General features: G+C 64.0%; 2 protein-coding genes across 4 annotated transcripts in view; both read left to right on the top strand.

The window, feature by feature from the left end:
- The first annotated feature begins 205 nt into the window (after window positions 1-205).
- Window positions 206-5,023, top strand: MRGBP (MRG domain binding protein). Its single transcript, XM_059896746.1, has 5 exons — window positions 206-374; window positions 812-933; window positions 3,079-3,160; window positions 3,443-3,517; window positions 4,002-5,023. The coding sequence occupies exons 1-5, from the start codon at window positions 227-229 to the stop codon at window positions 4,187-4,189; spliced, it is 615 nt and encodes a 204-aa protein (XP_059752729.1). The 5' UTR covers window positions 206-226; the 3' UTR covers window positions 4,190-5,023.
- A 2,625-nt stretch (window positions 5,024-7,648) lies between these two features.
- Window positions 7,649-23,169, top strand: part of COL9A3 (collagen type IX alpha 3 chain) — a 31,057-nt gene continuing 15,536 nt past the window's right edge. For 2 of the 3 annotated variants that reach the window (XM_059896572.1, XM_059896574.1), the window contains exons 1-14: window positions 7,649-7,833; window positions 9,869-9,937; window positions 10,580-10,658; window positions 11,552-11,630; window positions 12,413-12,479; window positions 13,124-13,272; window positions 13,990-14,734; window positions 18,506-18,574; window positions 19,762-19,797; window positions 20,451-20,522; window positions 21,151-21,204; window positions 22,385-22,420; window positions 22,666-22,689; window positions 22,969-23,022. In XM_059896572.1, coding sequence (XP_059752555.1) covers window positions 7,687-7,833; window positions 9,869-9,937; window positions 10,580-10,658; window positions 11,552-11,630; window positions 12,413-12,479; window positions 13,124-13,272; window positions 13,990-14,734; window positions 18,506-18,574; window positions 19,762-19,797; window positions 20,451-20,522; window positions 21,151-21,204; window positions 22,385-22,420; window positions 22,666-22,689; window positions 22,969-23,022 — 1,680 coding nt within the window. In that variant the 5' untranslated portion in view covers window positions 7,649-7,686. The remainder of the gene's footprint in view (window positions 7,834-9,868; window positions 9,938-10,579; window positions 10,659-11,551; window positions 11,631-12,412; window positions 12,480-13,123; window positions 13,273-13,989; window positions 14,735-18,505; window positions 18,575-19,761; window positions 19,798-20,450; window positions 20,523-21,150; window positions 21,205-22,384; window positions 22,421-22,665; window positions 22,690-22,968; window positions 23,023-23,169) is intronic. The other variant, XM_059896573.1, reaches the window with a different exon arrangement.

Below are 23,169 nucleotides of genomic sequence, written 5' to 3'. Positions count from 1 at the left end.
TCCACAAACCCACGCCTTCCAGTGATCCGCACTCTGACGGCGCTTCGCCGCGGGACCGGGCCGCCAGGGGGCGCCGCGATCCAGCCCTCAGCTGCGCCTGCGCAGGCGCCGCGCGCGAGCCCGAGAGCGAACCCACCGAGCGCGCGCCCGCCCCGTGGAGTGCGCCTGCGCGGAGCCCGTGGCCGCGCCAGCTCCCGCCGGGGGCTCGTCGCTGGGCGGCCGGGCCATGGGGGAGGCTGAGGTGGGCGGCGGCGGCGCGGCGGGCGACAAGGGGCCGGGGGAGGCGGCCACCAGCCCTGCCGAGGAGACGGTGGTGTGGAGCCCCGAGGTGGAGGTGTGCCTGTTCCACGCCATGCTGGGCCACAAGCCCGTCGGTGAGCGGAGCGCCGCGCCGAGGCCGCGCACCCGCGTGGGGGCGGGGCGGCGGGCAACGGCCGGGGGCGCGCGCGGGGCGGACGGGGCGGGGCCTCCTGTGCCTGCACCCCCGCCGACCCTGCCCCCACCTGCGCACCCCACCCCTGCCCTCCCCTGCACGCCGCCCCCTCCCGCAGCCCCCGCTCCTGCCCCCGCTGCCCCTTCTGTACCCTAACCCCGCCCGACTCTGCCCGCTCCTGCGCCCAGCCACCCCGGCCCCTCTTTGCTCCTTCCCCGCTGACCCCTGCCCTTTTCTCTCCCCCTTCCCCCAACCCCTGCTCCCCTAACCCCCACCCCCTCCAACCACTGCCCCTCTCGCCCCCTTGCCCCCCACCTCTCTTCCCCACCCTACCTGCTGGCCCGCCCCTCCCCACAAGCTGACCCCTTTCTTCTGCAGGTGTGAACCGGCACTTCCACATGATCTGTATCCGAGACAAATTCAGCCAGAACATCGGGCGGCAGGTCCCCTCCAAGGTCATCTGGGACCACCTGAGCACCATGTATGACATGCAGGCACTGGTGAGCAGGCCCCCACCCTCCCCAGCCCTCCCAGGGCCAAAGCCCCTCCCTCCCCCGGGCAGAGCTGGGGGCAGGCAGCCCCTCCATGCCTTCTCCCTGGGTCCTTGCCGGGCCCTGGCCTCAGGGACCTTGATGTCTGGGATGTCCCACAGGGGACCAGTTGTTGAACAAGATGGCTCTGAGTAGTTTTACGAAAAACACAAGCCTAACGACGGTAGCTAGTTATTGCCTGGAACCTACCTTAGGTGGGGGCTTGGGGGGTGGTCGATTAAGATCTCGCCAGGAGATAACTAGGGAGCTGAAGCTCGTGGGAGAGGCTCTTAGGCCGTTGTCAGCCTTGTGGAAAGTCTCCGAGTGCTCTAGGCAGGGAGGTGACCGGGTCTGAGTCCTATTAAGATGAATCTGGTGGTTTCTGTGAGAACCAGGCAGGCAGGGGCCCAGGCCTCATGGAACCCCCAGCTGGCTGTGTCTGAGGGGGAAAAGGTTAGCTAGGTAACCAGGACGGCAGAAAAGACAGGTGGGCATTCCCGGCAGAGGAATGGCAGGCGTCAAGGCCCTGTGGCAGCAGGCATTGGTGCGTCAGGGGACGCAGAGGAGGCCGGGGTGTCTGGAGAACGAGTGGGAGCGGGGATGTCAGGTGACCAGCAGGGTGGGAGACCGTGCTGGGGTTAGGCAAGGCTCTGCCTCTCCTTGGGACTTGGGGCTGCCCCAGCCGCCCAGCTGAGACCTGCTGCGCATCTGTGAGGTGGAGAGCGAAGCCCGGGCCTTCTTGTGTCCATAAACCGCGCTGCCGCTCACTCCCTGTTGGTCTTGGGCAAGTCGTTTGCGCCTTGTCAATCTCCCATAGAAAGGGGAACTGACAGCTGGGCCCTGGATCTGAACCCCTGGCCCACAGTCAGTACCCTGGAAACTCGAGGACAAGCCGCTAAACTAAAGCAGGCCCTGCAGAGGGGCCGTGCCCACCAGCTGGGGCCCCGCTCCCCGAGAATTCCTGTGTTCAGAGGCTTGACAGGGCTCCCATGCTTGTCATGTTGGGGGTCACCTGACCCTCAGGAACTTCCTGCACCCCGACTCCAGGCTGGCGGCCAGGAGCTAGACACAGAGATGAGTGTGGCAGGGCCCCTGTCCTGGGGGGCCCTGGTGCGGTAGGAGACAGTTGGCTCTCGGGCACAGGCACTGGCTCCAGGGTCCTGTGGCTGTGACGCCCAGCACAGGGCCCGCGTGACACTGTGGGGGGCCACCCAGGGGTCTCAGCCCAGGACAGCTGGCCCCTCTCCCCTCGCTTCCTTAGACCCCAGCACCGCCATGGAGCTGATGCCTCGGTCACCTGGGGCCTTGTAAATATGAGTCTGTGGACCGCACCCCACAAGGTGACCGTGAGCCCAGGCGCCCTCGGGGTTTGCGAAGCTCCCGGATGTTGGTTGGCACATTTACATGCTGACCGCCTGGCTTGTCAGCACAGCTCCCAAGTTGGGGACTGGAGGCCCTGTCTCCTGAACCCCCTCCCGCCCTAGAGACCCTTCCCACCAGCTCACCTTTCTCCTCGTCCGGCGGTCCGTGTTTCCGGGGTCTCTGTCCCTCTGGCATGGGTGTGACTTCCCTCCGTTTTGCTTTGCTTACCTGGTTTCTACGGGGGTGGCTCTCCCTGCCTCCCTGGCTCCTTCCCCCCGGAGACGGGACCCAGGCACCGTGGCCTTTCCTCGCGGCTGTCGCGGGCCCTGAAGGCGCTCTCCTGGAGGGGGAGCCCACGCAGCCGGGCCAGGCCGGCACGACAGCGCTGCCTGATTCTGCCCCCGGAGGCGTGCCAAGGCGTGCCAGCCGGCGGAGCTGCCCCGGCATCATCTCAGGTGACACTAAACCCTTATTCTTCCCATCGTGATGCCTGCCTGTGGCTCGCACTGTAGTTTTGCCTCGTCTGGGTCTCTGTGACAAGCCAGCCCCTCGTAGACTGCACAAGAGAAAAAAGAAAGGTCTCAGCCCTGCGCCTGCCCACTGCAGCCCCCAAGACAGTCACGTGTGTTCATTGGTCGCTCCTGAGTTGTCTCTTACATATCTTTAGTCACATTTTCTTTTGAACGTGACTTTTAAAATCACATTTTCTTCTTTGTTTCTTAAAAAAACCCAAAATGCCCTGTTTGCCATCAGCACGAGTCTGAGATTCTCCCATTCCCAAATCCAGAGAGGAACTTCGTCCTTCCAGACGAAATCATTCAAGAAGTCCGAGAAGGTGAGACTCGGGCGAGAGCATATTTGGGAACTAGGAAAGGCCGAGGGTGGTGGTGTCAGGGTGAAGGTCACGAGCCTCGGGGAGTGAGCGTCACTGGCGGGTGATGCTGGGCCCTCTTGGAGGGGGAGGTCTGGGGGCCCCCGGGACGGGGGGAGGACTTCCTGAAGGACATACGCGCCTCCCGAGTCACGAGGAGCCCCTGGCCTGAGCCGCTGCAGGTCGGGTGGGGCTGCGGCGCCCACTGCCCCAGGCTCTAGGTCACCGTCGGCCGTCTCCCCCCAGGAAAAGTGGTCATTGAGGAGGAAACGAACGAGGAAATGAAGGAAGACGTGGACCCCCACAATGTGGCCGATGATGGTAAGTATGGAGCTCACCCGCCCCTCCTGGGGCCCTAGGGGCACAGCACCCCAGCTTGGCAAGGCCTCCCCGTCGCGGGCAGCCAGGGCCTGGCACCTGGCTCAGCAGCTGAAAAGGCCGCTTCCGTCTGCTCAGGCAGAGCCTCCCACGCTGGGAGGTCACGCACGGGGCCGGCACGGGGCGGGGAGGGGGGCACGGGGCAGCCTGGCCCCGGGCCCGGTCAGTGGTCACGGGGTGCAGGAGGGTGTCCGACTGAAGTAGAACGGGTGGCGGCCTTCTCAGTGCAGGGCGAACCCCGAGGAGCAAAGACGGGCACGGCTGGGCCTCGCTCCCCCAAGGGGCAGGCCACATGGGCACCCCCAGTTCGGGAGGAGCCTTTTGGGGGTCAGTGTCATGTATGTAGGTGTAGATTTCTTAAACTGAACAGGAAGATGAAATAAAATTTTGGATATTCTGTTTTCAGCCAAATGATTTTGTCTCCCAGTTTTTTCATCTTCAGGAAGCTTGGGGAAAGCAACAGAAAAGTCCAGCAAAGACAAAGACAAGAGCAACTCAGACTTGGGGTCCAAAGAGGGGCCGGACAAGCGGAAGCGCAGCCGGGTCACCGACAAAGTCCTGACCGCCAACAGCAACCCCTCCAGCCCCAGCGCGGCCAAGCGGCGCCGGACGTAGACGCTCACAGCAGGCGGGCACCGTGGTCACCAGGCGGTCGGCGGGTCAAATGCCACCAGGCCTGCTGCCTGCCCTCAGGTTGCCAGAGGCTCCCGCGGTGCCACTCAGAGCGCCTGGGCTCAGATGGCCCTTGACGACCGGAATGGGACCCGTTCAGATGCTGAGACCCGAGAGGTGTGAGCCCCGGCCACGTCCGCTCCGGACAGTTGTGGCTTCGTGACGACGGCCGAGCTGCGCCGGTGGCTAAGTGTTGGCACGGGCCTGCAGACCAGGCTGCGTGGGCAGAGAGCGGGGCACAGCCAGCAATAACACACCGACCCGCCTCTCTGCTCTGAGGAGCCCCGGTCTTCCCGTTTGTCCATCTGTCCTTCTGTCTACCGCTCTCACCTGACTGCGGCCTCAGGAGAGCGTCAGGCCGCGGGCGCCGGCCCCTCCACCACCCGAGAGACTGAGAACTGGGTATTTTGCCTCATTCACTTGTACTGTAACGATGTATATAATTTGGTTGGTATTTCACTATTTAATTTTTAAGAAGCCTATTTTACTAGTGTTTTATATGAAAAAAAATACTGCAGAAGTTAAACCTGTGTTGTATTTTTTCTGAGATGTTTTGTTTTAAGGTAACAGACCACTGAGATACTTTTTGCTCAGTTTTTATATGCCGATACAGAGAATTTGTAGCGGTTATTTTTGTATTCTTGAGTAACTCGCAAACAGACCAAATGAGCATGTGGAGGGAGGCAGGACGTGGGGCTGACCCGCCACAGCCTGGGCCCCGGGCTGACCGAGGTACACTTGTGTTTGACTGAGGGACATTAAAACACAAAAAAGCAACCTGGAGTTGTGTGATTTTGATACCAAAGTAAGTTAACTTCTCCTACAATAGGAAGTTGTATCTTTTCAAGATTTATAACTGAAGCTAACTGTGATGTACTGGATCACTTGATACAATGAATATACAGCCTAGTAACAGCAGGTTCCAGAGTGGCTACTTTGTTGCATGTAAGCAACCCTTCAAATGCAGAATGTCAAGAGAGCAAACCAGCCGGAGCTGGTGCCTCCTTCCCAAGAACAAACGAACGTGACGGTGAGAATTCCGGCTGAGCTTGTGTTGAGAGGCGCAGCCGGGCCTCCCGAGTGACGGCGAAGGTGCTCGCCCTCATCTTGACAAACCACGAGGACATTGAATGCCACCCGTCCCCCACCATCAGGAGCAGGAGGTCAGAACTGGCTGAGCCCACGAGGCCAGGCCAGGAGCTCCATGGGCTGAGGTCACCTGGCGTGGGGTCAGAGGCCGGCACCCGCTTCCCTGGCAGGGCCGACGCTGTCCGGCAGTGTCTTGTGTCAGGTTGAGTGTCCTGGGTCGGGTCTGCCGACCCTGAGCAGCCCTGGCCTTCCAGCCCGACTGCCCTGTGTGGGAAGCTGGGGCAGAAGCTTGCACCCCACAGTCAGACCTGCTGCATGGGGGCCCCTGTGGGGTAAGTCTCCAGCAGAAGATCACACCCTCGGAGGTAACCTCCTGCCACGGGGAGGGGAATCTAGATGGAGCCCAGGTGCAGTTGGGTGTGACTGGCACTTGTAAAGCGGAAGCTGGGCAGCGTCTGAGAACAAGCCTTGTGTGGCAGCAGGCAGCCGTGGGAAGGCTGTGCTCTGAGCGCCGCAGGCTGGGGCCACGGCCCTGTCTCCGCTGCATGCTTGTCTGTTCTCTGGGGCAGAGGTGGGGAGCCTGCCCGCCCACGTGCTCTCAGAGCTGCCCAGCCCTGGAGGGCACCCCAGCACCCATCAGTGCCCCCATCAGAGGCTGGAAGTCACAGCCAGGGTCTCCGAGGCCAGCTGCAAGTCAGCTAAGAAGGCCAGGCCCGCGGCCGCAGCCTGCGGTGGGCCAGCCCCACCCGATGCCTGGCAGCTCTTCTGTCGCCTGCTCCTCGGGACACCTGCCCAGGCCATCGGTGGCAGACGATTTGCAGAAATGCCCAGAGCTCCATACCTTTGGCAGAGTCACCACTGTCCTTTTAGAAAGTCGTCCAGGCAAGACGGTACCCAGAGAGGTAACAGGTTGGTGAGTCTGCAAGGAATTGGCACCAGCACCAAAAGAGGTCTTTAGCTGTGCCCACGGCCAAGATTGGCAGGTTCTGTTCAGCTCTGGGTCGTCCCCAGCTGCACAGCTTGAGGACTGTCACGTCCCCTGAGGCCTGCTAGCTGACTTGCAGGGCTGGGCGAGGTCAGCATCCCCAGGGGCTGGGCTGGGCCTCAGTCTGTATTGAACAGCCCTGAGGATGATCCCCGGTCATTTCTGCCTCCAGGTGTTTGGATCTTTGCCTGGTGCCCCCTCGTAAGTGCAGGCAGCCCCTGTGCTTTCTTATAACCATTATAATGCAGCAAAGGGGACAAGAGGGCAGACCCACGAGGACACTGCACTATGGGACTCTCTACTGGAGAGAGACTTTCCCGCTGGCCTTGAAGAAGAAAACTGCCCAGTTGTGAACCTTTGGAGGGGACACAGGGATCTCTGCCCTACTGCCCAGGAAGATGGCTTCTACCAACCATCTGAGGGGGCTTGAAAGCAGTTCAGTCCCCGAAGGAAATCTGATGAGACTGCTGCCCCAGCCGACACTTGGAGGGCATCCTGGGGGGACACCTGGGGGACAACTTCCAGGGGGTGTCCTCCTGGGGGCATCCTTGCGGGGGGACATCCTCCACACATTCGTACGGGGTGGGGGACATACTGTGGACAACTGCCAGGGGGGCCACCCTTCGGGGGACATCCTGCCTCAGGTCATCCTGAGAGGGCACGATGGTGGAGAGAGGTATCCTCCAGGGGGAATGTTCTGGAGGGGAAGGGACATTCTGGGGGGTGCTCTGGGGGACAGGGACCCTCTGGAAACATCCTCAGAGGAGAGGGCATCCTGGGCTACATTCTTCTGAGGAGGGCATGGGGGCGGGGCTTCTTCCAGGGGATGGTTCTGGACTTCTAGGAGGTAAGCATCCTCCAAGGAAAAGATCTCCAGGGTGGGGATCTCAGGGTGGAGGGGAACATTCCCGGACAGTGGAAGAGAGACTTTTCAGGTTGGTGGGTTGGGGAGGCAAGCATCCTCCAGGGAAACATCTTTTTGGGGGACATTTTCCCAGGGGAAAGGGATATTCTGGGCGGATCCTGAGGGGGTGTCCTCGGGGAGCATCCTCCAGGGGGCCTCTCCAGGGAGAAACCACCAAGGTGGGCATGGGTGGCGGGCAACCTCACGGCGGAAGGGGGCGAGCGTCCTCCGGAGGGGCTTTCTCGGGGTGATGGGCCTCCTCCAGAGGGACAGCCTTCAGGCGGCCTCCTGGGGATGGGCCTCCTCCGGGCGGGGCGGACGGAGTCGGCAGCCCCGGGCCCGCCCCCCGGCACGCCCCGGCACGCCCCGGCACGCCCCCGGCACGCCCCCCCGGCACGCCCCCGCGCTTCCTCTCTCTATCACTTTCGCTTCCGCCGGAGCGGGTCCCGCCGCCGCCGGAGTATGGAGGACCCGGACTGCGACTCAACCTGGGAGGAGGACGAGGAGGAGGACGGCGAGGGCCCTAGGGCCGGGGCCGACGAGGATGGCGAGGCCGGCGCTCCGGGGGACGTGGAGGCCGAGGCGGACCCGCGGCCCAGCGCGTTCCAGGTGCCGCCCCCGCGCGCTGGGTACCCGGCGCCCCTGGGGAGGCCGCGTTGGAATAGGGGGCAAGGCCCGGCTCCTGGAAAATCGTTCCCCCCCGACCCCGGGGCCGGGTGTGGAGGCCCCTCCCGGAGACCCGGCTTGGGGCCCGGCTCCCCATCTCCAGCGGTTGCCCTCTTCCCTGCCCTGTCCTCCTCCCCCATCGTGATCCCCAGGACACCCTGAGATCCGCCCGACCCCCTCCCCCGCACCCCCCGCCCCCGCACCAGGGCACCTTGCAGGGAATCCAGGGCCACCCTCAGACCCGTGTCCCCAGGACCAGATCTGCGTAAGGACACCTCCTCAAGGGGGTGGCCCCGCACATCCTGGACTCCTCTCTGTCCTGCCCCAGCCTCAGGCCCTGGCTCTGTCCTCTGAAGAGGCCCCAGCCCTCAGTGCTGGCCCCCTCCACTGCTCCTCTCGGCCTCCTGGAGCTCCCTCCTCCACCCTGGCGCCGCTCGGGGGGCACCTCACCCTGCCCCGCTGTCCAGGACTCCAGCTTCCCTCAGGCCCCGGAGCCCTCAGCCTGCCCCACCCCCACTGATCCTCAGCGTAGCACCCACCCACTCTGGCTGGGGCTGACCTCACGTCGTCTTGGAGGTGGCCTTGGAGGCTACATGTGTGTGGCGTGCCTGCGCCAGGGTGGCCGGCTGTGCCCACCGGTTACTCGTTGTCACCACTGGTTACTTGTCATAACCATGGTTACTCATCATTACCAGCGGTTACTTGCTAGCGCTCGCCAGGTGTCACATTCCCGGAGTGGGTGCAGCTGGGGTTCCGGGTAAGAGGGAAGGCCCCAAGTGGTAGCTGACACCATGTGTCCCCCTCACTTTGGGATGAGGGCGTCCTGGCACCATGTCTAGGGAGTCTTGAATTCCAGCCTGTGTGGTGTCGGGGATGGATTCTCCCTGTAGCAGATGAGAGCTCTGGTTTTTCAGGTTTCTCTCTGTGTCTTGGAGTGGTCAGTCAGCGAGAGGGACCCCAAGGGGCTCCTGGGCCTGGCTGGAAGGCCGGCGGCCTCGGCACTTCTCTAGTGTTTCAGGGAGGTAGGCTGGGTAGTGGTCAGGGTCACAGGAGTCACAGGGCAGGAATCTGGCTCTTTCCGCAGGCAGATGCCCACTGGGCATGGTGCAGCTTAGGTGAGAGGACACTGTCACCACCATAGTTCCATGGGCCACGCTCCTAAAGCAGTGCTCTGGCACCTTGACCTCCCTGTGAGATGCCCACAATCCTCTGACCTCTTTCCTGTCTCCTTCCTGCTATGGCTTCTGTCCCTCTACAAAGTCCCTATCCCCTCTCCCGCAGGGGCCCCCATGGTCCTCTCTGGCTGCCCCACACTGGGTCCCAGCATGGCTTTTTGGTGCTTCGTCCTGGGCTCTGTCATTTGTGCATCTGTGGGGCTGGCCCTGCTCTGAGCTGTGCACGTGACCAGCATCGGTCAGGACCCATTCTCTTGAGATGACCCAGGGAGGCAGACAAATGGAAACTGATGGAGGGGTGGGGCCAGCTTCTGCTGAGTTTCAGTTTCATCTGCTGTCCATTGGCCAAACTGGCATCTGGCTAAGAAGCCCACCAGGGGAAGCATCTGGGGCCCCTCCTGGCAAGGCCACTACGCTTAGGGACGCAGACCCTTAGGTGACAACTTAGAGCACAGTGCAAGGAGGAAGTGCTGGGAAAGGCGGGGTTCCCAGGGCAAGGTCCTGGGGTGTGATCCAAGCAGGGTAGCCAGCAAACATGGGAGGAGAAAGTGAAGCTAGAGTTAGGGGGGCTCCACCCCAAGAATGCACATTGGCCTGGGGTTCCTGAGGGCTGGAGCAAGCAGCAGGGGGCCAGCCGCACTCCAGCTACTCCGACCCCCTCTGATTTTGCTGACAGCTAGCCCAGGTCCTTGCTGCCGTCACCAGGATGGGGGCTCCATGGGGTGGGTCCTGCTTGCTGGCTGCCTTGAGGAGTGGGGAGGGTCTCCTTGGGGGGGGTCTCATCCAGTCTCCTCTCTTTCCAGCTCAAGGTGACAGGGTCCCGAAACTGGCGAGCGGTGCGGGACACACGCAGGTACCGGCACCACTACCCGGTAGGTAGCTGCCTGCAGCGCCCTTGCCCCCTGCCGCCCACCCAGGACCAAATCCTCCTCCCGGAGAAGGCCAGCTGGACAGTGTCCCATCAGCCCTTCTCAGACAATGTCCCACGTCCTGCCGGACACCCCAGCTGGGCCTGCTGTTCCTTCGCTTAATCATGGGGTGACAGCACGGCGCCCTAACTCCCATCTCAGTGCCATTACCTTTAAAACACGTGACGGCGCCAGCTGGCAGCTCGTCCACAGGAGGCCCGGCACCGCTAGCCCATCTCACATCCTCCTTTCCCTCAGCCCCGGCTCCCTGCACCCAAGAGTCTCAGGCAATCCCTGGGCTGTCTCTGGGGTGCAGATGAAGGGGACCTCCCAGCCCTGGCCCACGTTGGTGAGGGGAAGGTCGTTGCTGGTGGTCAGAGGTGGCTGCTGTCCCCCAAGTGTGGAGGCTGGTCCTCACCTGTGGGGTGGGGGGCCCAGACTTGGCACTTGGGGTCTTCACCAGCCTTCAGGATGTCTGGAGGTTCACGGGCCAAGAGCAGACACCCCCTCCCTCCCACCCATCCCAGGAATGCTTTAGTGTGAGGGGCCCTTGGAGGCAGCCTGTTTTGGTGATGTCCTGACTGGCACCTTTCTCTGGCTCCTCAGGATTTGGTGGAAGGAGATGGCAATGGTGACATGCCCAACCTGAGTTTCTACAAAAACGAGATTCGGTTCTTGCCTAACGGTGTGTACCTGCTCGGCTGCTGGCAGCTCCAGCCTCGGGGGGCTCCCTTCTCCCCTCTGCCTGTCTGGTCTGCTGGGACCTGGTTTGGACACGTGGCTTTCAGATAGCCCCACGGTGCCCCCTGGAAGCTGCTGAGGGGCTGCCAGGGCCCCAACTCTTGGCCTGGATCCACTGGCGAACATGCTCCGAAGGGCCAGGCAATGAACGTTGGTGGCTTTGCAGGCCGCACCGTCTCTGTCCGACTACCCGACTCTCCCTCTATAGTGGGAAAGCAGCATGTGTAAGCTAACAGGAAAGAACAGTTTTTACGTTTTTAAATGGTTGGGGAAGATTTAAGATATAATAACATTTTGTTACATGTGAAAATCATATGAGATTCAGATTTCAGCGTCTGTAGTGAGGTTTCCTTGGAACCCACCCGTGCCCTTGCACGTACGTGTTGTCTGTGGCTGCTTTCCTGCCACGGCACAGGCCGGTGGCCGCACAGCCTCAAGTGTTCCCCTCCTGGCCCTTTGCAGAAACACGGGCTGCCCTGCGGGAGACCAGGCTGCAGGGTGGGGCTTGGCTGCAGGTTCTGTTTGAGGGCAGAATTCTGGCCAGCAGCCTGTGCTTTGCGGGGTATGGCGAGGCCCCCCTTCTGCAAAGACAGGTGCAGGTTTGGGACCACTTGTCCTTCCCTGATGGGGCCTGCCCACTCAGGTCTGCCCTCCATCAGCAATAAGGGTCTGCTTTCCAGGTGGCAGAGTGGCAGTCGGCCAAAGTGGGGTTAAAATCACATGAGCTGTGCACAACCTGAAGCTGCCAGGCCCCGAGGTCCTCACGAAAGGGGCAGAGGGCGGTGGGGGGAGGGGCTCTCGGGAGCCCTGGCTGACTTGTCCCCGTGGGGCTCCCAGGCTGTTTCATTGAGGACATTCTTCAGAACTGGAAGGAAGAGTACGACCTCCTGGAGGACAATCACTCCTACATCCAGTGGTGAGTGGGCAGGGCGGGGCCGAGGTTTTGGGGCGGGGCTCCGGAGGAGGGGCTTGAGGCCCCGCCCAGGCTGGAGCCTGGCTCCGCCTCTCCCAGGCACAGCGCTTACTGAGCAGGTGCACTGCCCTCAGCGCCCAGTGCCTGGCACTGCAGGCGGGACCAGCTAAGGGGAGACCGGGTCCTGCAGTCTGGGTTCTTCTGGGTTCTCCAGCTGTAAACAGCCTCTGCCCCTGGGAGCTGACACCGGTCTTGGGGGACAGGAAAAGCAGCAAACCAGCTGGCTGGAGGCCCCACGAGCCTGTCCGCGGAGCCCCTCTGCCGCGGGGGCGGGTTCTAACGGTGCCTTGAGGCGCCCCCGGATGCTGCCCCACAAACGCAGTGTCCTTTAAGGACAGCTTGCAGGGAGCCAACCTGGGGCACAGGGTTTCCCGGGGAATAATTCCACAGCGTTAATGATGGGAGGAACAGAAGAATGTGAAAATGAAAAGGAATGGAGGGCTTCCCGGGGGGTGGCTGGCAGGTGCCCTTGCTGCCGAATGGGCGGGCTGGGACTTCTGTAGGTGGGTCTGTCCTGGGCCCTCATCCTGGGCACCCTCCCTGGAGCTCTCCCACGCTTGCCCCTTGGCTTTACTGACTGGTGAGAACCCGTGGCACGTGTGTGGTCCAGCCAGCCCCCGGAGGCAAGCGGAGAGCCGCCCCAGGCTGCCCAGCCAACGCGTGCCAAGTGGCTGGTGGCCCGTGTCTGCCAACTGATGGGGCCCGTGCCATCTCTTCCTTCACAGGCTGTTTCCCCTGCGGGAGCCAGGAGTAAACTGTCACGCCAAGCCCCTCACGCTCCAAGAGGTCGAGGTGAGCTCTAAAGGCCAGGGGAGGGGCCTGGCTGGCCACAGGGGTTCGCGTGCCCCTTCAGGAGCTGCTGGGGGTACAGGAGCTAGAGGAGCCCCTCCCCCCCAGCCGTGTAATTATCTTCCCTCCCAAGTGGGCCTCGCCTCTGCCCCCAGTGCTCCTTGCAGGCTTCCAGAGAAATCCGCCTGTGAGGATTGCTCACATCCAGGGGTCCAGGGCAGGGGCCACGAGCGGAGTCAGAGCGACCGGGCTCTGCCTTGGGCAGCCCTGGTTTGGGCTGGGTTGGGGCTGCCCTGGATGGTCGGGAGGGGGCTCCAGGAACCAAGGAGCCCGCGAGAGAGGCCAAGCAGGTGCACCGAGGAGACAGGGTGGGTGCTTGCTGCCCCGTGTCCAGCCCTGGAGTCCCTGAGGTCCCCTCTCAGGTCAGGGAGTTCCTCTTGGGGCCACGGCAGCACCTCAGGCCTCGGAGAGACCTTGCGGCAGCTCTGCGTGAAGAGAGCATCCCTGGACTTCTGCACCGTGGCACTTCACCCTAAGGGGCTGAGCCGAAGCCCCGGGATGAATCGGGGACCGAGGGAGGCGTGCGGCCCCATAACTGCATTGGCGCCACCCTGAGCTCCCTGCTGCTCTCCGGGGGCGTTTTCCAGGCGTTTAAAAGCTCCACAGAGGTCAGGAAGCGGTTGGTCCAGGCCTACGAGCTCATGCTGGGCTTCTTCGGAATCCAGCTCAAGGACCGAGACACGGGCCGGGTGTGCCGAGCGCAGAACTACCAGAAGCGCTTCCAGAACCTCAACTGGTGAGGACGCCCCTCAGCCCGGGCCCAGCAGCTTGGGGGTCCGCACGGCCGGTCTCAGGTGGGGAGGAGCACCTCTGGGGAGGAGGCCTGCAGGGCGGGTGCCGGAGGCTCTGGGCGTCCTCCTTGCTTGCAGAGCGTGGGTGGACCCTGCCTGATAGGGGTGTGAGAGCTAAAGAAAGCCGCGTGAGTCCACAGGCTTCTTGGCTGTGCCCTCCTGCCCACGTGGGCGTGGGTCAGGTTGTCGGGGGCTCCAGCACCTTCACAGCGTCCCTGAGCCTTGCACCTGCTGGGAGTGGCAGGCACGCCCCCCTCTCCCGCCTTGGGAAACGCAGGGCTTGGGGGAGGCACAGAGCGCGACTCTGCTGATGGTGCAACCACCCTTGCCCGTGGGTAACTGAAGCCCCCGCCTCTGCAGGGTCCCCACCTGGTCCTCTTCCAGCTGAGGTGGGGGTGGGTGTTCTATGGGACCAAGGGGACAGTCACCCTTCTAGAGGATGCATCCCAATCCCTCATCTACATGATCCAGGTTCACAGGCCGTCTTCTCAGGGACCGGGGCCCTGCAGGGGGAGCAGGTGGGGACGGGGACGGGCCTGTGGGCCGCAGTGTCTCTGCTGGTGGACGTCAGGCCCTTGGGGTGGGGGTGGGGGGAAGGGTGGGCTTTGGCTGAGCGCCGCCCACCCCCGCGTAGCCCTGCCAGCGCCCCCTGTCCCCTCCAGGCACAGCCACAACAACCTCCGCATCACCCGCATCCTCAAGTCTCTGGGGGAGCTGGGCCTGGAGCACTACCAGGCGCCCCTGGCCCGCTTCTTCCTGGAGGAGACGCTGGTGCGCCGGCAGCTGCCGGGCGTCCGGCACAGCGCCCTGGATTACTTTGTGTTCACCGTGCGCTGCCGGCACCAGCGCCGTGAGCTGCTGTACTTCGCCTGGGAGCACTTCCGGCCCCGCTACAGGTTCGTCTGGGGGCCCCACGACAAGCTGCAGAAGTTCAGGCCGTGCTCTCCTCCCTGCTCGCCCCGGCCAGCCCGCCCAAGGCAGGCCGACGGGGAGGAGAGCCCTGGGCACCCCCTCCTTGAGGCCGGAGCCCAGGGGCAGACCTGCGGGCCAGGGAGGCATGAGGAGGGGGACCCGGTGGCCCAGGGTCCCCAGCCTCCCGGCACAGAGCCCCAGGACGCTGGAGCCTTGGAGAAGGACCAGGGAGATGAGGCGGGCGAGGAGCAGGGGCCAGAGTCTCCAAACCCCAAGGAGAGCAAGAAGAGGAAGTTGGAGGCGAATCTGCGGGAGCGGGCCCCGGGGGAGCCGGGCCCGAGCGCCTCGGAGGTGGAGAAGATCGCCCTGAACTTGGAGGGCTGTGCCCTCAGCCAGGGCAGCCTCGGGGCGGAGACCCAGGAAGTGGGCAGCCAAGCCCCGGAGGAGGCCGAGCAGCCCTGCCCCCAGCCCCTGGAGGCCAAGGTGGCTGATGAGGTGAGGAAGCGAAGGAAGACGGACCAGGGTGCCAGGGACGGCACTGGGGTGGCAGCAGGTGATGGCACCCTGACGCTGGCCACCACCCAGCCCCCTGCCCCTTCAGGGTGCCCCGTGGCTGAAGAGGGTGAAAATGGGGTCAAAGAAGAAGCAGATGGCCAGGCAGGGCCGGAGCGGGGTGCCCCCGGGAGCCCAGCCACTGCAGGACCCGAGGTGGATGAGAGGGCTGAGAGGGCAGAGCCCACGGAGGCAGGGCCCTCTGTCCAGCCCGGAGAGCCTTAGGGAAGGGGACGCCCGGGGCCCTGCCGCAGGCCTGGGAGCCGTGTCGCCACTGTCCTCAGCGCCCAGCTCTGCGGGCCCCTCCCTGCGGGTCACTGCAGCCGCTACTGCAACTGCTGGCAGGGCAGGTCCCGCCCTTGGGGAGGCCAGGGCTTCAGCACCCTTCTTTCCTCGACCTCACTTCCCGCCTCTTTCGTCCTCTGTGCTGCTGCCCGCCCCCCACCTCTGTAACTTGGCTCCTCATGGCCTGGGGGGTGGGAGAGGGTACCATTTTCTTAGTCTGGCGCAGAGGCCTTTTCTGAATAAACTCATTTGACTTTGAGTGTTTGGGCGTCGAAGGTGGCCCTGTGGGTGGCCGGGGCAGGGGAGGGGCTGGTCTCATGAGTGATGCTGGCTGGACACCCTCTGGGTGCACGTGGCCCGGCTGTGGCACCACTTTGCCCGTGGGAGTGCCTGGGGTGCAGCAGTGGTGCAGGCCTCCTGGGCACCCTGACCCCACAGCTTCCCAGAGCCTCTGGGGCTGGACAGCTGGTCCCTCGGCTGCCTTTTGTCACCGGTTCCGGAGCGTGGGAGCAGTGTTCAGTGCGCCCTGATTTGGGGTTCCGTGATGTGCCTCGGGGAGCAGGCTCAGTGGTGCGCTCTGTGGCTCTGTCCCCTCTGTCCCCCCCCTGGCAGCCGCAGCAGCCCCTCACCCCATCGGTCCTCCACACAGGGACCCCCTGGGCCCTCCCACCCGGCGTGGGAACGGAGTGCCTCCCTCCCTCGGCAGCCCCCACCCCGCAGGACATGCTACCCCTGAACCTGGCTTTGCCCCCCGTGCCAGGACCGCTGCCTTCCTTTCCACATCAACACCAAGGATGAGGAGACTCGGAAGTGATGGAGGGCACACCTGGGGGGAGGGGGAGGGAGTTAGGGGCTGGAACCTGGGTCCCGTTTTCATGCTCCTGTGGGGAGGGGGATGGACAAACTGGCAGCCACTCGCTGGGGTGGGTGTGGGGCATAGTGTCATCAGGTCCTCGTCCAGGCCATTATGGGGCTCAGGTTCAGATGGAGAAGCTTGGAGTGTGAAGTGAGAAGTGGACCCCATCGGAGCAACCCTTGGGGGGCGGATGTCTGTGCCCAGCAGTGGGGCCTGGGGACGGGAGGGCAGGCAGCTCGGGCCCACCTGACCCGCAAGCTTCGGGGAGAGGGATGGCCCGAAACAGGTGGGCAGTGACACCGGACTCTGACAGGTGGATGTGAGGCCAGCCTTGCGGCCTTCCCCAGGCCACTGTGGCTATCTGGGCTTCGAGGCAGGGGCTGCTCTCCAGGGGGAGGGTATTTCCTGGCAGCAGGTGGGAGGGTCTGCACAGAGCTGGGAGTGGGTTTGTAAGGCAGGGGGAGTGGGATTCCAGGCACTAGGTCTCCCTTGACTTCCCAGCCAGGCTTCCTCTGAGTCTGGTCCAGCAGGAGCCCTCTGGCGCTGTCAGGCAGGCGAGCGCAGGAAGGAGAGGGCGCCGGGCAGGAGGTGCCTTAGAGGTAGGGGTGGGGTGAAGCTGCTTGCCTCACACCCAGCCCCACCCTGCATTTCTGAGGATGTCCTAAGATGACTCTGAGTTGGCTGAAAGGCTGGAACTTTGGAGATTCTCTTGGCCCTTCCTGATAGAATTCACCCTCCCTTTGGAGGGTGCGGCCAAGCCTGATGAGCAGCCCACAGCTGAACCCGACAGGGAAGGGAGGTTTTTAACTGCTTCGGTTTGCCTCGCTGCAGGCTCCCTCCTGGGCTAATTCCCGTCATCTCAAAAGTCCTGAGTTCTCACCTGCAGAAATGAAGCTCATCCTAAAGTAGCATTTCCCAGGGAATTCTAAAGACTCAGACACCTGAGGCGGGACTGGGATTCTGAGCATTCAGTGAGCTCTGTAGGTGACCTGGATGTTTGAGTGTCCCCTGGGCGGGGGGTGGTCATTGTGTCCTCCTGGCCCCAGGTGCTGCCCTGTACCCTGCTGTCCCCATGTGCTCCCGGGGTGAAGCAGAGCGTGCCAAACTGGCAACCCCTGAGCTGCCAAGGCTTGTGAGAAACGGGAACAGCCAACACCAGCCTCAGGGCTCCTGTTCATCACGCTTTTGCTTGGGCCTCAGGATCACGGTGGGCCTTCCTTCCTCTCTGCAGGGCCCCCACTTGGCTCTTGGTGGGGGTGTGCCGGGTGAGAGTCCGGCCTTTGCCTGTGCTGGTTCACATGGATGGACCACTCAGTACAGTTAAAGTTTGGGGAGAGGGCCCTGGGGGCGGCGTTCCAGCCTAGCAGGCATGGCCCTAGAGTCTATTCTGCCCACGGCAGGGCCCTGGAGTGGGAACCGGGGCCGTGGTGGGCCCTGTCTGACCCCTGGCACAGGCGTGCTCACCCTCTCTGGGGGTCTTCCTGGGCCTTGGGCAGCCTGGGTCCCTCTCAGGACCCTGCGGAGGAGTATGGGACTCACCCACCCCGCTGACAGGACTAGGACTGCCCCTTCTCCAAAGGAGCCCTTCAACGTGGGACTCCCCCTCTCCACACCCTGGTCGAGGACCAAGGGGAGAAAAGAGCCTCTTTCTTTCTTGCTAAAAGGTGTATGTGTGAAACTCACCAGTCCCAGGATAATTTTAACTCAGAGGCTGGCCAAAAAAATGCCACTGGGTTTCTTTTTTTCCCCTGACTGGCTCGGCAGGGAGGCTCGGGGCAGCGCAGAAGCCCCCGCCCACCCAGGTGGGCCCAGCTGAATGGGGGGCTTGTGTGAGGGCCAGTGGGGCGGGAACTGGCGTCCAGCCCACCACCAGCCCCGCCCGCCGAGCCGAGCTCAGGCCACTGCCACCCCGCCGGCTCCGCTCAGAGCGTGTGTGCAGCCATGGCCGGAGCCCCCGCCCTGGCCCTGCTCCTGCTTGGGCAGCTGCTGGCCGCCACCGTGACCGTGACCGAGGCGCAGGTGAGCGCGGGACCCCGGTGCACTGGGTTCGCCTTGGAAGGCGGCCGGGGTGGGGGTACGTGGCTCTGAGGTCGGCGTTGAGCTGCACAGCCAGGGAATAAGCTCCCCGCCTCGCCCCGGGGTCAGCGAGGGAGCCGGGAAGCCCGGGGCCCCTGGGGACGGCGGGCACAATCTTGTCGCCCCATAGCTTCCTCGCCGTCGCCCGGCTAGCCTCCACGGACGCCGGGACACCTCGGAGATGCGCGCAGGGGCTGCCCCTCCTCACCAGGCAGGGTCCGGTGCCAGCGCTGTGTCTCCACCAGAGAGACACAATGTGGCCTTTGTTCCTTGCGGGGCTCAGCCCCTCCTGCCCAGGCGAGGTGGCAGGGGATACTGCCAAGGCCCGAGGGTCTGAGGGGAGCCGGGGTGCGGGCCCGTGGACGGGCCCTAGCTCTTCTCCAGACTGGCAGGAGGGGATGCTCTGTCAGGCTGACCCCAGGGCCAACCAGGGGGACCCCCCCGGCCAGTGGGAGAGGGTGGGGGTGCAGCTGCCTGATGACATTTCTCCATTTCAGAAAGTGGGACCTCGAGGCCCCCCCGGCCCCCGAGGGCCACCTGGGAAGCCAGGCAAGGACGGCATTGATGTGAGTGTGGGGGTAGGGATGGCCGGGGCGCTTCTGCAGGGTTCTCGCTCCCGCCCCAACCTCCCTGAGCCCCAGACCTGATGGAGAGAAAACTAACTACACCTCCCAGGGCTGGGGCGATGAGCCAGCACCCCGGTGGGATGTGAAACGGGACAAAGACGATCCTTGTTCCTTCTTGGGGCAGACCCCCCGGGGATTGCCTCCCCAGGACAGGCGGGGGTGGCTCCGTGGTGCTCTTTGGGCTGGAAGTGTGGGCACTGGGTGTGTGTCTCTGGGTCCCCGGAGGGGCCTGCACTCCTCTTTTCTGGGGGTAAAGACTGTCCCCTGGGTGGGTCTCGTTGGCGGCTACTAGAGGCTGGAGCCAGCCTTGGAGGGCGCTGGGGGGCTGGCTCTGCCCCAGAAGTGGCATCCTCCAAGGGTGCCCCAGCCTAAGCGTGGCCTAAGCCGTGTGGGAGGCAGATGAGACCCTGAAGCCTGCCCCCAGGACCCGACGGGCTGAGAGCCCCAGACTCAGCCACGTCCGTGAAAGTCAGGGCCCTCCAGGCCTCTCCTCACCAGTACTGCTCCCCGGGTAGAACCTGCCTCCTTCTGAGTCCCCAGGGCCCTGCCTGGCCCTTGATGGTCCTGAGTCTCCCTCCCGCCACCCCACCCACAGGGCCGTCGCTCAGTGTGGCTGTAATGGGCCCTGGACCCAGGTGGCCTCCCCTCCTGGTGCGGCTGGGCACTTGGTGCCCCAGGGCTCCCCAGTTGTTCCCTCTGGGGACGTTTCCACTTAAAACCTGGCCTGAAAGCCCCGGGTAAAAGATTTCAGAGCCAGTGGCCATCAGGGTGGAGAGGGTGCTGGGGTGCCTTCCCGGGCCTCTGTGTGTCTGGAGGCTGCCACCTCCAACCGGGTTTCTGGAGTTTCTCAGGCAGGCGGAGGGGTGGGGCTTCATGACACCTCCCACCGTTTCTGGGGTGTCCCTGTGCCCTCAAAGTGGGCTCAAATCCCCAGTCTGTCCAGCTCACCCCTCTCCCCACCACCTGCCTCTGCACCTAGCCCTAGAGGGGAGGTGCCTACAGGTGTGGATGATGGGGTGAGGGGCTCCATCCTGCCTCCTGGGGCCTCCTCTGGGGCCCAGCTCTGCTCCCCTGGGCGGAGCTTCCAGAGGACACTTGGTCACGTGTGGGCATCTCCCTCTCTGCAGGGAGAAGTTGGTCCTCCAGGTCTGCCCGGGCCCTTGGTGAGTGTCCTGGCTGCGGTGTGGGGGGTGTGTGGGGGAGGCGGCCTCCTTCTAGTCTGGAGGGGACGGGTGGGCCTAGAGCAGGGGGGTCATTGACACCCTTTCCCACCATGCTGGGCCCTGGGTTGCCAAAGGGCGGCCTTGGAGCAGGGGCAGAGCGGGAAGAGGTGGGAGGGGAGTGGGTGGGACTCAGTGAGTCTCCGGGCAGGGTCTGGCTTTGAAGCTTGCTTGGGCAAGTGCCCCGGCAGGTCAGGGAAGAGGTCCATACAGACCTGCACATCCAGCCTGTCAGAGGTCCCACAAGTGAGCCGGCCTGGAGCTCTTCAGGCCCTGGAATTGAGGGTTCTGGGCTCACAGAGGGGCCCACAGAGGGGCCCACAGAGGGGCCCACTGGCCCTTAGCTGGGGAGGCCAAAGCGTCTGGGTGAGTGTCCTGCAGATGTGACCGAAGAAGGGTAGAGGGGCAGCTGGAGGGGGAAGCCCTCCTGGGGCCAGCAAGGGGTGGGCAGGGCAGCAGGGAGGGCTGGTTCTCTGGTGGAGAGGGGCCCATCTAGGGCTGGTAGGTTGTGCCCTGCTGGAGGACACTTTTCTTCTTGGTGAAGGCCAAGGCTCTGGCTGGAGCTTCCCTCACGCCTCTGCCCTTTCTCCCCACAGGGACCGAAAGGGGCCCCGGGGAAGCCAGGGAAACCAGGAGAGGCCGGGCCGCCGGGACTGCCTGGTGTGGATGTGAGTGTGCCGGCCCCTCCTTCTCCTCCCACGAGCCCCCCACTCCCCTCCCAGCCTGGAGGCGGTCCATCCCAGCGCCCAGGAGTCAGATTTAATTGCTGTTTTCCTACTGGGCCAGCTCAAGCAGGAAAGCCAGGCCCAAGAGTGTCTCCGGATGTCCCCCGGCAGGGTCCCTTGGCCTCCATCCCATACCCGTTAGCGCCTGGCCCTGTCTGCCAGACAACAGCGCCAGCGCACAGGAGAGGTGAAAGTCCCGCCAGCTCTGGCTTCTCTGGGAACAAAGGCCCATTATCCAGACCCCTCCGAGCCCCAGGGTGCCTGCGTCAGGGGCTCCTCAGGAGCTTAAGGCCTGGCCCCAGGACCGGGGGCTTTGCAAGCACGGGAGGGGATGTCAGAGGGGAACTCTCCTGCCCGCTGGGCTTGCCCACCCCAGCAGGTGCTCCAGCCGCCGGCTTCCCACCAGGTGGGCGGTGGGTGGGGCCAGAGGGGAAGGTGCCTGACCCGAGGGTCTTTCTGATCTCTCTTAACTGGCTTTAGTTAGGGCGGGGCCCATGCCTGCTTCTTCCCCCTGAGAGGGCACGTCCTTCCCACGTGACCCCTTCAGCCCTCCTTCCACCTCCTTCCCCAGGGTCTGACTGGGCAGGATGGACCCCCTGGACCCAAGGGCGCCCCCGGAGAACGGGTAAGGCAGGCACCGCGTCCAGTGGCTTCAGCTCAGGGGCGAGGTCCCAGCCAGGGGCAGCCAGACTGAGCACCACCTGTCCACAGGCACAGGGTGTGGGTTCTGAGGGCAGCTGCTGTGACTGCACTGGCTGGGCCCCGCCCCTGCCATGGGGTGGAAGGGGGGCCGGAGGGCATGAGGACACAGGGTGATGAGTGTCCCCCCCGCCCCCTCTGGTCAGAGCTGTCCCAGCCCTCAGACCGTGCTGGGGGAGCTGGTATGGCTGTGTCTTGACCGGCCCCACATGCCCTCCTCCTCCTCTGGTGAGCCGCTGCCCCTCTCTCTGCGCCCACCCTAGGGGCCACCGTCACCCAGCCTGTCCCCTGAGTCTGACCATTGGTCACTAAAACCCCCTTTCTGACCAACCAACTCCTCTCATGGCTCCAGGTGCAAAGCTGAGACCAACAACTCCCTCTCTGTCCCCCCTTCGATAAGTGACTGTCCCCCAGCCCTGGGGTGCGGAGGGCAGTGGGGCTGTGATGGGGGGGGAGGGAACCAGGACGCAGCCCTGCCTTTGGGAACTGGGCTGTAGGAGTGTTCTGAGTGGGAAACAAGGGAGAGAGTCGCTGCCTGCAGCCGGCAGGTCCTTTGATGTTTCCAAGGACGTTGGGTTAGTGGGGGAAAGGGGGGGAAGGGAGGAGGGGGACTAGCTCCAGGCTTTCTGCAGGGAGCCTGGGGCACAGGAGGGGAGGGGCCTCCCAAAAAAGGTCCTCATCCTTGGGATGCAAGGCAGCAGGAGGCCCAGGAGGGTGCTGGGCGGACAGGCAGGCCAGCTGCTGGAGGTTTGGGGCGCCCTACTGTGGACCAAGGAGGCCGGAGGGCTTCCTGGAGGAGCCGGGCATCAGGCTATTCCGTGTGGCTCAGGTCACACCTGGCACGTGCCTTCCTGGTGGCCCGTCCTGCCTGCAGTAGTGCTGCCAGGAAGCGACCTTTTCTGGCTTTTCCTCAGCAGGACTGTTGGTAAAGGACCAGTCCCAGGCCCCTGGGACATCAGAGGTCCCCCCACCCACTGTCGGTCTCCTATAAAACAAGAAACCCCTCCTCAGGGGAGATGGACTTGGGAGGGAAGGGAACAGGTTTGCAAACAGAGGCGACGGTGCCTGGGCCCAGCCCACCCCTGACGCCCCCTTTCCTTCTGCAGGGAAGTCTGGGACCCCCAGGGCCACCTGGGCTGGGGGTGAGTACTGTCTTCTCCTCCTGGTGGGAGTTTGAAGGGCCCCAAAATGCCACGTCTGCTGCCCCTCTGCAGCTTCTCCTGGGGGCTGGTCCCTGGGCTGGGGTCCTAGGTGCTATCTGGGCTGTGCCCTCTCATCCCCAGCAACTCACATGACCAGCTCAGGGGGGTGGGGTGGGGGGTGGGGTGGGGGGTGGGCAACCTCCTCCCGTCCCCAGCAAGTTCTGACCCCAGGCTTGGCATTGCAGGGCAAAGGCCTCCCTGGATCCCCCGTGAGTACCGATAACCCTCGTGCCCCCCCCCACCCCCCGAGCATGCCCGCCACACCTCGAGCCAACATGGCCACCAGGTCCCAAACCAGGGCTGGGGGCGGCGGGGGGGGCTTCTGGGCAGGGGGAACAGCAAGCTGACCCCTCACACAGAGTCCCCATGCTTTAAGAGAGGGCAGGCTGGCCCTGTGTAGGGATATGGGAGCCCGGTCTGGACTCCCCTGGGGATCCTCAGAGCTCCTTGGGTGCAGACCCCCGTCTCTGACTTCTTACCTCCCCCAGGGAGAGGCAGGAGTGAGCGGCGTCCCAGGTGGAATCGGCCTCCGGGGCCCCCCGGTGAGTGGCTGCCAGGACTCCCCAAATGCAACCATGGGGGGGCCTCCCCGCTTTCCTTCCCTTTTCCCTCCCCCTTCACCGCCTCCCTGTGCCCCTCCTCTCCCTCCCCCTCGCCCTCTCTCTTGGTGGGCCTTCGTGGCTGACGTC

Source organism: Balaenoptera ricei, chromosome 15, assembly GCF_028023285.1.
Source record: "Balaenoptera ricei isolate mBalRic1 chromosome 15, mBalRic1.hap2, whole genome shotgun sequence".
NCBI classification, from domain to species: Eukaryota; Metazoa; Chordata; class Mammalia; order Artiodactyla; family Balaenopteridae; genus Balaenoptera; species Balaenoptera ricei.
This window is presented reverse-complemented; position numbering and strand designations above follow the sequence as displayed.

What these genes read in the sequence shown, in the direction of transcription:
- MRGBP (XM_059896746.1), top strand. Translation starts at nt 227, where the DNA reads ATGGGGGAGGCTGAGGTGGGCGGCGGCGGCGCGGCGGGCGACAAGGGG. An exon ending in CATTCAAGAAGTCCGAGAAG is followed by an intron (nt 3,161 to 3,442) that starts GTGAGACTCGGG and finishes GTCTCCCCCCAG; the next exon opens with GAAAAGTGGTCATTGAGGAG. An exon ending in CCACAATGTGGCCGATGATG is followed by an intron (nt 3,518 to 4,001) that starts GTAAGTATGGAG and finishes TTTGTCTCCCAG; the next exon opens with TTTTTTCATCTTCAGGAAGC.